At 45.9% G+C, this 12,522-nt stretch overlaps 1 protein-coding gene across 4 annotated transcripts in view; it reads right to left on the reverse strand.

The window, feature by feature from the left end:
• Positions 1-4,767: 4,767 nt before the first annotated feature.
• The window catches only part of loxl3b (lysyl oxidase-like 3b), a 110,632-nt gene continuing 102,877 nt past the window's right edge, over positions 4,768-12,522 (reverse strand). For all 4 annotated transcript variants that reach the window (XM_065025970.1, XM_065025969.1, XM_065025967.1 and 1 more), the window contains 3 exons: positions 9,277-9,413; positions 6,899-7,010; positions 4,768-6,739 (listed from right to left, as the gene is read on the reverse strand). In XM_065025970.1, coding sequence (XP_064882042.1) covers positions 6,666-6,739; positions 6,899-7,010; positions 9,277-9,413 — 323 coding nt within the window. In that variant the 3' untranslated portion in view covers positions 4,768-6,665. The remainder of the gene's footprint in view (positions 6,740-6,898; positions 7,011-9,276; positions 9,414-12,522) is intronic.

Genomic DNA, 12,522 nt, shown 5'->3' on the forward strand with positions numbered 1-12,522 from the left:
TAGTGGGTAGTCATAGGGATATCCTCTTAGTGGGTAGTTATAGCTCTTAGTGGGTAGTCATAGGGATATCCTCTTAGTGGGTAGTCATAGGGATATCCTCTTAGTGGGTAGTTATAGCTCTTAGTGGGTAGTTATAGCTCTTAGTGGGTAGTCATAGGAATATCCTCTTAGTGGGTAGTCATAGGGATATCCTCTTAGTGGGTAGTCATAGGGATATCCTCTTAGTGGGTAGTCATAGGGATATCCTCTTAGTGGGTAGTCATAGGGATATCCTCTTAGTGGGTAGTCATAGGGATATCCTCTTAGTGGGTAGTCATAGGGATATCCTCTTAGTGGGTAGTCATAGGGATATCCTCTTAGTGGGTAGTCATAGGGATATCCTCTTAGTGGGTAGTCATAGGGAATATCCTCTTAGTGGGTAGTCATAGGGATATCCTCTTAGTGGGTAGTCATAGGGATATCCTCTTAGTGGGTAGTCATAGGGATATCCTCTTAGTGGGTAGTCATAGGAATATCCTCTTAGTGGGTAGTCATAGGGATATCCTCTTAGTGGGTAGTCATAGGGATATCCTCTTAGTGGGTAGTTATAGCTCTTAGTGGGTAGTCATAGGGATATCCTCTTAGTGGGTAGTCATAGGGATATCCTCTTAGTGGGTAGTTATAGCTCTTAGTGGGTAGTTATAGCTCTTAGTGGGTAGTCATAGGAATATCCTCTTAGTGGGTAGTCATAGGGATATCCTCTTAGTGGGTAGTCATAGGGATATCCTCTTAGTGGGTAGTTATAGCTCTTAGTGGGTAGTCATAGGGATATCCTCTTAGTGGGTAGTCATAGGGATATCCTCTTAGTGGGTAGTCATAGGGATATCCTCTTAGTGGGTAGTCATAGGGATATCCTCTTAGTGGGTAGTCATAGGGATATCCTCTTAGTGGGTAGTCATAGGATATCCTCTTAGTGGGTAGTTATAGGGATATCCTCTTAGTGGGTAGTCATAGGGATATCCTCTTAGTGGGTAGTCATAGGGATATCCTCTTAGTGGGTAGTCATAGGGATATCCTCTTAGTGGGTAGTCATAGGGATATCCTCTTAGTGGGTAGTCATAGGGATATCCTCTTAGTGGGTAGTCATAGGGATATCCTCTTAGTGGGTAGTCATAGGGATATCCTCTTAGTGGGTAGTCATAGCTCTTAGTGGGTAGTCATAGGGATATCCTCTTAGTGGGTAGTCATAGGGATATCCTCTTAGTGGGTAGTCATAGGGATATCCTCTTAGTGGGTAGTCGTAGGGATATCCTCTTAGTGGGTAGTCGTAGGGATATCCTCTTAGTGGGTAGTCATAGGGATATCCTCTTAGTGGGTAGTCATAGGGATATCCTCTTAGTGGGTAGTCATAGGGATATCCTCTTAGTGGGTAGTTATAGCTCTTAGTGGGTAGTCATAGGGATATCCTCTTAGTGGGTAGTCATAGGGATATCCTCTTAGTGGGTAGTCATAGGGATATCCTCTTAGTGGGTAGTCATAGCTCTTAGTGGGTAGTCATAGGGATATCCTCTTAGTGGGTCGTCATAGGGATATCCTCTTAGTGGGTAGTCATAGGGATATCCTCTTAGTGGGTAGTCATAGGGATATCCTCTTAGTGGGTAGTTATAGCTCTTAGTGGGTAGTCATAGGGATATCCTCTTAGTGGGTAGTCATAGGGATATCCTCTTAGTGGGTAGTCATAGGGATATCCTCTTAGTGGGTAGTCATAGCTCTTAGTGGGTAGTCATAGGGATATCCTTAGTGGGTCGTCATAGGATATCCTCTTAGTGGGTAGTCATAGGGATATCCTCTTAGTGGGTAGTCATAGGGATATCCTCTTAGTGGGTAGTCATAGGGATATCCTCTTAGTGGGTAGTCATAGGGATATCCTCTTAGTGGGTAGTCATAGGGATATCCTCTTAGTGGGTAGTCATAGGGATATCCTCTTAGTGGGTAGTCATAGGGATATCCTCTTAGTGGGTAGTCATAGGAATATCCTCTTAGTGGGTAGTCATAGGGATATCCTCTTAGTGGGTAGTTATATCCTCTTAGTGGGTAGTTATATCCTCTTAGTGGGTAGTCATAGGAATATCCTCTTAGTGGGTAGTCATAGGGATATCCTCTTAGTGGGTAGTCATAGGGATATCCTCTTAGTGGGTAGTCATAGGGATATCCTCTTAGTGGGTAGTCATAGGGATATCCTCTTAGTGGGTAGTCATAGGGATATCCTCTTAGTGGGTAGTCATAGGGATATCCTCTTAGTGGGTAGTCATAGGAATATCCTCTTAGTGGGTAGTCATAGGGATATCCTCTTAGTGGGTAGTCATAGGGATATCCTCTTAGTGGGTAGTCATAGGGATATCCTCTTAGTGGGTAGTTATAGCTCTTAGTGGGTAGTCATAGGGATATCCTCTTAGTGGGTAGTCATAGGGATATCCTCTTAGTGGGTAGTTATAGCTCTTAGTGGGTAGTTATAGCTCTTAGTGGGTAGTTATAGGGATATCCTCTTAGTGGGTAGTTATAGCTCTTAGTGGGTAGTCATAGGGATATCCTCTTAGTGGGTAGTCATAGGGATATCCTCTTAGTGGGTAGTCATAGGGATATCCTCTTAGTGGGTAGTTATAGCTCTTAGTGGGTAGTTATAGCTCTTAGTGGGTAGTTATAGGGATATCCTCTTAGTGGGTAGTTATAGCTCTTAGTGGGTAGTTATAGGGATATCCTCTTAGTGGGTAGTTATAGCTCTTAGTGGGTAGTCATAGGGATATCCTCTTAGTGGGTAGTCATAGGGATATCCTCTTAGTGGGTCGTCATAGGAATATCCTCTTAGTGGGTAGTCATAGGGATATCCTCTTAGTGGGTAGTCATAGGGATATCCTCTTAGTGGGTAGTCATAGGGATATCCTCTTAGTGGGTAGTCATAGGGATATCCTCTTAGTGGGTAGTCATAGGGATATCCTCTTAGTGGGTAGTCATAGGGATATCCTCTTAGTGGGTAGTCATAGGGATATCCTCTTAGTGGGTAGTCATAGGGATATCCTCTTAGTGGGTAGTCATAGGGATATCCTCTTAGTGGGTAGTCATAGGGATATCCTCTTAGTGGGTAGTTATAGCTCTTAGTGGGTAGTCATAGGGATATCCTCTTAGTGGGTAGTCATAGGGATATCCTCTTAGTGGGTAGTCATAGGATATCCTCTTAGTGGGTAGTCATAGGGATATCCTCTTAGTGGGTAGTCATAGGGATATCCTCTTAGTGGGTAGTTATAGCTCTTAGTGGGTAGTCATAGGGATATCCTCTTAGTGGGTAGTCATAGGGATATCCTCTTAGTGGGTAGTCATAGGGATATCCTCTTAGTGGGTAGTCATAGGGATATCCTCTTAGTGGGTAGTCATAGGGATATCCTCTTAGTGGGTAGTTATAGCTCTTAGTGGGTAGTCATAGGGATATCCTCTTAGTGGGTAGTCATAGGGATATCCTCTTAGTGGGTAGTCATAGGGATATCCTCTTAGTGGGTAGTCATAGGAAAAGCTACATCTGTTTAATGTTGTAATACTGTGTGGTTTTAAAGGTCAGGTCAGTCTATTGTTTAATATGTAATAACCTAATGAATATTCCTTATCAGTTTAATGTGTAATAACCTAATGAATATTCCTTATCCGTTTAATGTGTAATAACCTAATGAATATTCCTTATCCGTTTAATGTGTAATAACCTAATGAATATTCCTTATCCGTTTAATGTGTAATAACCTAATGAATATTCCTTATCCGTTTAATGTGTAATAACCTAATGAATATTCCTTATCCGTTTAATGTGTAATAATTAATCATCCCTTAGGACCTGGAAACACTGGGCAGTAAGTACATTTACAAACATGATTCACTTTCTGGTGTGTTCTGTTTGTATACAAGCATATCCAAACTACACCGAACAAAAATATAAACGCAACTTGTAACAATTTCAAAGATTTGAAATAAATTCATTAGGTCCCTTATTAACTAGGGATTTCAAATGACTGGGAATACATCAGCATACCGCTCGCCCACATAACGCCAGACGTCTGACATCTGCCCGGTACGGTTGAAACCGGGATTCATCCGTGAAGAGCTCACTTCTCCAGCGTGCCAGTGGCCATCGAAGATGAGCATTACCCCACTGAAGTCGGTTACGACGCTGAACTGCAGTCAGGTCAAGACCCCGGTGAGGACGACGAGCACGCAGATGAGCTTCCCTGAGACGGTTTCTGACAGTTTGTGCAGAAATTCTTTGGTTGTGCAAAACCCACAGTTTCATCAGCTGTCCAGGTGGCTGGTCTCAGACGATCCCACAGGTGAGGAAGCCGGATGTGGAGGTCCTGGGCTGGCGTGGTTATGCGTGGTCTACGGTTGTGAGACTGTTTAGACATACTGACAAATTCTCTAAAACGTTGGAGGCGGCTTATGGTAGAGAATTCTCTGATAACAACTCTGGTGGACATTCCTGCAGTCAGCATGCCAATTGCACGCTCCCTCAAAACTTAAAACAGCTGTGGCATTGTGTTGTGTGATAAACTGTGCCTTTTATAGTGGCCTTTTAGTGTCCCCCAGCACAAGGTGCACCTGTGTAATGATCATGCTGTTTAATCAGCTTCTTGATATGCCACACCTGTCAGGTAGATGGATTATCTTGGCGAAGGAGAAATGCCTAATAACAGGGATGTAAAAAAAATTGTGCAGAATATTTTAGAGAAATGAGCATTTTGTGGACATGGACAACTTATGGGATCTTTTATTTCAGCTCATGAAACATGGGACCAACACTTTACAATTTGCGTTTACCCTAGGGTCCGGAGTACTACGGGTTTTCTGATTATTAATTGCACCCACCTGGTGTCCCAGGTCTAAATCAGTCCCTGATTAGAGGGGAATCACCCACCTGGTGTCCCAGGTCTAAATCAGTCCCTGATTAGAGGGGAATCACCCACCTGGTGTCCCAGGTCTAAATCAGTCCCTGATTCGAGGGGAATCACCCACCTGGTGTCCCAGGTCTAAATCAGTCCCTGACTAGAGGGGAATCACCCACCTGGTGTCCCAGGTCTAAATCAGTCCCTGACTAGAGGGGAATCACCCACCTGGTGTCCCAGGTCTAAATCAGGCCCTGATTAAAGGGGAAGAATGAAAAAGCAGTGGAACTGGCTTAGAGGTCCAGATTTGAATTTGATCTAAATAGATCTTCACGTGTGAACTATGAGAACTACATGGAGATGCTACAACATTGGATGGTTCGACTGTGATACCTCAGGTCATTATGAAGATGTCTTGTAGCAGAATAAGGACGAGCGGCTTCTCCTGAGGTGTATTCATTAGTGCACAGCGTAGCAAAACAACTGAAAACGTTTTGCAACGAAACCAAAGAGCTTATATTGGACAAATGTAGGTAGGTCCTTCCCCTGTTTTCGTTTGCTTCTGCTTGGTTCCTTGTGAATACACCTCTGGGTCACCTTTCAAAACTACAGACTGGACAAAAAAAATAAAAAATGTATTCATAACTTTAACAAAACATGAATGAAAAGGTTGAACGTCAGACATCAATCAGTCAAACATTCATTAAGACCAGTATGATATCATATGACTTGTTCTTCTGTGACAGAATGTAGCATAATATACTCATGTATAATAACAAAAACACTGGCATACACCAACACATGATTCACTATATGACACAATGTAACATACACCAACACATGATTCACTATATGACACAATGTAACATACACCAACACATGATTCACTATATGACACAATGTAACATATACCAACACATGATTCACTATATGACACAATGTAACATACACCAACACATGATTCACTATATGACACAATGTAACATACACCAACACATGATTCACTATATGACACAATGTAACATACACCAACACATGATTCACTATATGACACAATGTAACATACACCAACACATGATTCACTATATGACACAATGTAACATACACCAACACATGATTCACTATATGACACAATGTAACATATACCAACACATGATTCACTATATGACACAATGTAACATACACCAACACATGATTCACTATATGACACAATGTAACATACACCAACACATGATTCACTATATGACACAATGTAACATACACCAACACATGATTCACTATATGACACAATGTAACATACACCAACACATGATTCACTATATGACACAATGTAACATATACCAACACATGATTCACTATATAACACGGCTCCTCCTGTCAAGGCCTGGATTCAATCTGACCCGCGGTAGAGCGAGCTGGACATTTTAAAGGTCATTTGAAGCCGACACACGGAGCGTTTTACCGTGAATGCGGTCTCTGCAAACGCAGGAAACAATACTTTTTATTAAAATGTGCATTGGTCGACAAAATGCGTTCGGGTTGAATCCTGGTCTCAGATCACTTGTTGACTGCTGCCCTGTGGAATGTTGCTTGTGATTTAATGATGTTGGTTGTGATTGGTTGGTTGGTTTGGGATATGATAATGAATTGGGTTTCTGGCAGGTGATTGGTTATCCCATTGTTGAACATGGTTAGACGCATCAGCCACCCCCTTTTTTGTTGTTTGTACAATGGGGGTCTGATGAGATTGGTGTGTTGCTAGGCAGATTATGAGATCTGGTTGTTGAGCTGTCCTGGGTATTTCTCAAACTTCCTCTCTGCCTCCTCACTGAAGGCATCACCTGTAGGGGCAACCCGACAGTCAGAGACAGAAAGCAGCGGAAGAGTCTGGAACAAACCAGGGGTATGTCTGAAATGACACCGTATTTCCTCTATAGGACCTTATTCACACTGGTGACCATTCAATAAAACATGACACATCTCGGTGTACAGCTCCTCACCCATATGGCAGTTGTGAAGCCAGATCCGGTGTCCGTCGTACTTGCAGTTGCATTTCATGGCGTTGTTGGTGAAGTCACTCTCTGCCACTTCAAAGTTTGGATTGATCACAATCTGAAATGGATGGAACGTCAAACACAAGAGGTAAATGATATGGAGTTCAACGTTAAAATAATTCTGTCACTCCATAATCTGCCGTGTGTCTGGAGGTACTGGCCCCTTAAAGGGTGCTCGGTGTCTGGAGGTACCGGCCCCTTAAAGGGCGCTCGGTGTCTGGAGGTACCGGCCCCTTAAAGGGCGCTCGGTGTCTGGAGGTACCGGCCCCTTAAGGGCGCTCGGTGTCTGGAGGTACCGGCCCTTAAAGGGCGCTCTGTGTCTGGAGGTACCGGCCCCTTAAGGGCGCTCGGTGTCTGGAGGTACCGGCCCCTTAAGGGCGCTCGGTGTCTGGAGGTACCGGCCCTTAAAGGGCGCTCTGTGTCTGGGGGTACCGGCCCCTTAAGGGCACTCGGTGTCTGGAGGTACCGGCCCCTTAAGGGCGCTCTGTGTCTGGAGGTACCGGCCCCTTAAGGGCGCTCTGTGTCTGGAGGTACCGGCCCCTTAAGGGCGCTCGGTGTCTGGAGGTACCGGCCCTTAAAGGGCGCTCGGTGTCTGGAGGTACCGGCCCCTTAAGGGCGCTCGGTGTCTGGAGGTACCGGCCCCTTAAGGGTGCTCGGTGTCTGGAGGTACCGGCCCCTTAAGAACGCGCTCGGTGTCTGGAGGTACCGGCCCTTAAGAACGCGCTCGGTGTCTGGAGGTACCGGCCCCTTAAGGGCGCTCGGTGTCTGGAGGTACCGGCCCCTTAAGGGTGCTCGGTGTCTGGAGGTACCGGCCCCTTAAGAACGCGCTCGGTGTCTGGAGGTACCGGCCCTTAAGAACGCGCTCGGTGTCTGGAGGTACCGGCCCTTAAGGGTGCTCGGTGTCTGGAGGTACCGGCCCCTTAAGGGCGCTCGGTGTCTGGAGGTACCGGCCCTTAAGAACGCGCTCGGTGTCTGGAGGTACCGGCCCCTTAAGGGCGCTCGGTGTCTGGAGGTACCGGCCCTTAAGAACGCGCTCGGTGTCTGGAGGTACCGGCCCTTAAGGGTGCTCGGTGTCTGGAGGTACCGGCCCTTAAGAACGCGCTCGGTGTCTGGAGGTACCGGCCCCTTAAGGGCGCTCGGTGTCTGGAGGTACCGGCCCCTTAAGGGTGCTCGGTGTCTGGAGGTACCGGCCCCTTAAGGGCGCTCGGTGTCTGGAGGTACCAGCCCCTTAAGGGCGCTCGGTGTCTGGAGGTACCGGCCCTTAAGAACACGCTCGGTGTCTGGAGGTACCGGCCCTTAAGGGTGCTCGGTGTCTGGAGGTACCGGCCCCTTAAGGGCGCTCGGTGTCTGGAGGTACCGGCCCTTAAGAACGCGCTCGGTGTCTGGAGGTACCGGCCCCTTAAGGGCGCTCGGTGTCTGGAGGTACCGGCCCTTAAGAACGCGCTCGGTGTCTGGAGGTACCGGCCCCTTAAGGGCGCTCGGTGTCTGGAGGTACCGGCCCTTAAGAACGCGCTCGGTGTCTGGAGGTACCGGCCCTTAAGGGTGCTCGGTGTCTGGAGGTACCGGCCCCTTAAGGGCGCTCGGTGTCTGGAGGTACCGGCCCCTTAAGGGCGCTCGGTGTCTGGAGGTACCGGCCCTTAAGAACGCGCTCGGTGTCTGGAGGTACCGGCCCTTAAGGGCGCTCGGTGTCTGGAGGTACCGGCCCCTTAAGGGTGCTCGGTGTCTGGAGGTACCGGCCCCTTAAGGGCGCTCGGTGTCTGGAGGTACCGGCCCTTAGGAACGCGCTCGGTGTCTGGAGGTACCGGCCCTTAAGGGTGCTCGGTGTCTGGAGGTACGGGCCCCTTAAGGGCGCTCGGTGTCTGGAGGTACCGGCCCTTAAGAACGCGCTCGGTGTCTGGAGGTACCGGCCCTTAAGAACGCGCTCGGTGTCTGGAGGTACCGGCCCTTAAGGGTGCTCGTTGAGTTTTCAAAAGGTCCATGAAAAAGCAACTTGGAAATAATAAATGCAGACAGAATAAATGCAGATATATTACATGCAGATATAATAAATGCAGACATAATAAATGCAGATATAATAAATGCAGACAGAATAAATGCAGACAGAATAAATGGAATAAATGCAGACAGAATAAATGCAGACAGAATAAATGCAGACAGAATAAATGCAGACAGAATAAATGCAGAAGAATTTCACACAGTTTGACAACTCAAATTTGTAGTTTTCCATATTTCAAAACTTCATGCAGTTACACATTTTGGAAGTTGTGTCTGATTCGGGGCTTCCCCAGGATTTTTTAAAAAGCCTCTTAAAAATGGTAGTCCACCTGTAGGATGTAGTTTCCAGGTTTGATGTCGGTGATGTCGATCCACTGGCAATCGATGTCATGGCGATACAGGTCCCAACACCCCACGGTGATGCCCTGCTCTCCGAAGTTAGCACATTCATACCGCTTAGAGATACCTGGAGAATATAGAACACCCCTACCACTTAGAGATACCTGGAGAACACAGAACACTCATACCACTTAGAGATACCTGGAGAACACAGAACACTCATACCACTTAGAGATACCTGGAGAACACAGAACACTCCTACCTCTTAGAGATACCTGGAGAACACAGAACACTCATACCACTTAGAGATACCTGGAGAACACAGAACACTCATACCACTTAGAGATACCTGGAGAACACAGAACACTCCTACCTCTTAGAGATACCTGGAGAACACAGAACACTCATACCTCTTAGAGATACCTGGAGAACACAGAACACTCATACCACTTAGAGATACCTGGAGAATATAGAACACCCCTACCACTTAGAGATACCTGGAGAACACAGAACACTCCTACCACTTAGAGATACCTGGAGAACACAGAACACTCCTACCACTTAGAGATACCTGGAGAACACAGAACACTCATACCACTTAGAGATACCTGGAGAACACAGAACACTCATACCACTTAGAGATACCTGGAGAACACAGAACACTCCTACCTCTTAGAGATACCTGGAGAACACAGAACACTCATACCTCTTAGAGATACCTGGAGAACACAGAACACTCATACCACTTAGAGATACCTGGAGAATATAGAACACCCCTACCACTTAGAGATACCTGGAGAACACAGAACACTCCTACCACTTAGAGATACCTGGAGAACACAGAACACTCCTACCACTTAGAGATACCTGGAGAATATAGATACACTCCTACCACTTAGATATACCTGGAGAACACAGAACACTCCTACCACTTAGAGATACCTGGAGAACACAGAACACTCCTACCTCTTAGAGATACCTGGAGAACACAGAACACTCATACCTCTTAGAGATACCTGGAGAACACAGAACACCCCTACCACTTAGAGATACCTGGAGAACACAGAACACCCCTACCACTTAGAGATACCTGGAGAACACAGAACACTTCTACCACTGAGAGATACCTAGAGAACACAGAACACTCCTACCACTTAGAGATACCTCGAGAACACAGAACACTCCTACCACTTAGAGATACCTGGAGAACACAGAACACTCCTACCACTTAGAGATACCTGGAGAATATAGATACACTCCTACCACTTAGAGATACTTGGAGAATATAGATAACCTCCTACCTCTTAGAGATACCTGGAGAATACAGATACACTCCTACCACTTAGAGATACCTGGAGAATATAGATGCACTCCTACCTCTTAGAGAACACAGATACACTCCTACCACTTAGAGATACCTAGATAACACAGATACACTCCTACCACTTAGAGAACACAGAGACATTCCTACCTCTTAGAGATACCTGGAGAACACAGATACACTCCTACCTCTTAGAGATACTTGGAGAACACAGATACACTCCTACCTCTTAGAGATACCTGGAGAACACATAACACTCCTACCACTTAGAGAACACAGATACACTCCTACCACTTAGAGATACCTGGAGAACACATAACACTCCTACCACTTAGAGATACCTGGAGAACACATAACACTCCTACCACTTAGAGATACCCGGAGAACACATAACACTCCTACCACTTAGAGAACACAGATACACTCCTACCACTTAGAGATACCTGGAGAACACATAACACTCCTACCACTTAGAGATACCTGGAGAACACAGAACACTCCTACCACTTAGAGATACCTGGAGAACACAGAACACTCATACCACTTAGAGATACCTGGAGAACACAGAACACTCCTACCACTTAGAGATACCTGGAGAATATAGATACACTCCTACCACTTAGAGATACCTGGAGAATATAGATACACTCCTACCACTTAGAGATACCTAGAGAAGACAGAACACTCCTACCACTTAGAGAACACAGATACACTCCTACCACTTAGAGATACCTGGAGAACACAGAACACTCCTACCACTTAGAGATACCTGGAGAACACAGAACACTCCTACCACTTAGAGATACCTGGAGAATATAGATACACTCCTACCACTTAGAGATACCTGGAGAACACAGAACACTCCTACCACTTAGAGATACCTGGAGAACACAGAACACTCCTACCACTTAGAGATACCTGGAGAATATAGATACACTCCTACCACTTAGAGATACCTGGAGAACACAGAACACTCCTACCACTTAGAGATACCTGGAGAAGACAGAACACTCCTACCACTTAGAGAACACAGATACACTCCTACCACTTAGAGATACCTGGAGAACACAGAACACTCCTACCACTTAGAGATACCTGGAGAACACAGAACACTCCTACCACTTAGAGATACCTGGAGAACACAGAACACTCCTACCTCTTAGAGATACCTAGAGAACACAGAACACTCCTACCACTTAGAGATACCTGGAGAACACAGAACACTCCTACCACTTAGAGATACCTAGAGAACACATAACACTCCTACCACTTAGAGAACACAGAACACTCCTACCACTTAGAGATACCTGGAGAACACATAACACTCATACCACTTAGAGATACCTGGAGAACACAGAACACTCCTACCTCTTAGAGATACCTGGAGAACACAGAACACTCCTACCACTTAGAGATACCTGGAGAACACAGAACACTCCTACCACTTAGAGATACCTGGAGAACACAGAACACTCCTACCACTTAGAGAACACAGAACACTCCTACCACTTAGAGATACCTAGAGAACACAGAACACTCCTACCACTTAGAGATACCTGGAGAACACAGAACACTCCTACCACTTAGAGAACACAGAACACTCCTACCACTTAGAGATACCTGGAGAACACAGAACACTCCTACCACTTAGAGATACCTGGAGAATATAGATACGCTCCTACCACTTAGAGAACACAGATACACTCCTACCACTTAGAGAACACAGAACACTCCTACCACTTAGAGATACCTGGAGAACACAGATACACTCCTACCACTTAGAGATACCTGGAGAACACAGAACACTCCTACCACTTAGAGATACCTAGAGAACACAGAACACTCCTACCACTTAGAGAACACAGAACACTCCTACCACTTAGAGATACCTGGAGAACACAGATACACTCCTACC

The sequence above is a fragment of the Oncorhynchus nerka genome, linkage group LG12 (genome assembly GCF_034236695.1).
Source record: "Oncorhynchus nerka isolate Pitt River linkage group LG12, Oner_Uvic_2.0, whole genome shotgun sequence".
NCBI lineage: Eukaryota > Metazoa > Chordata > Actinopteri > Salmoniformes > Salmonidae > Oncorhynchus > Oncorhynchus nerka.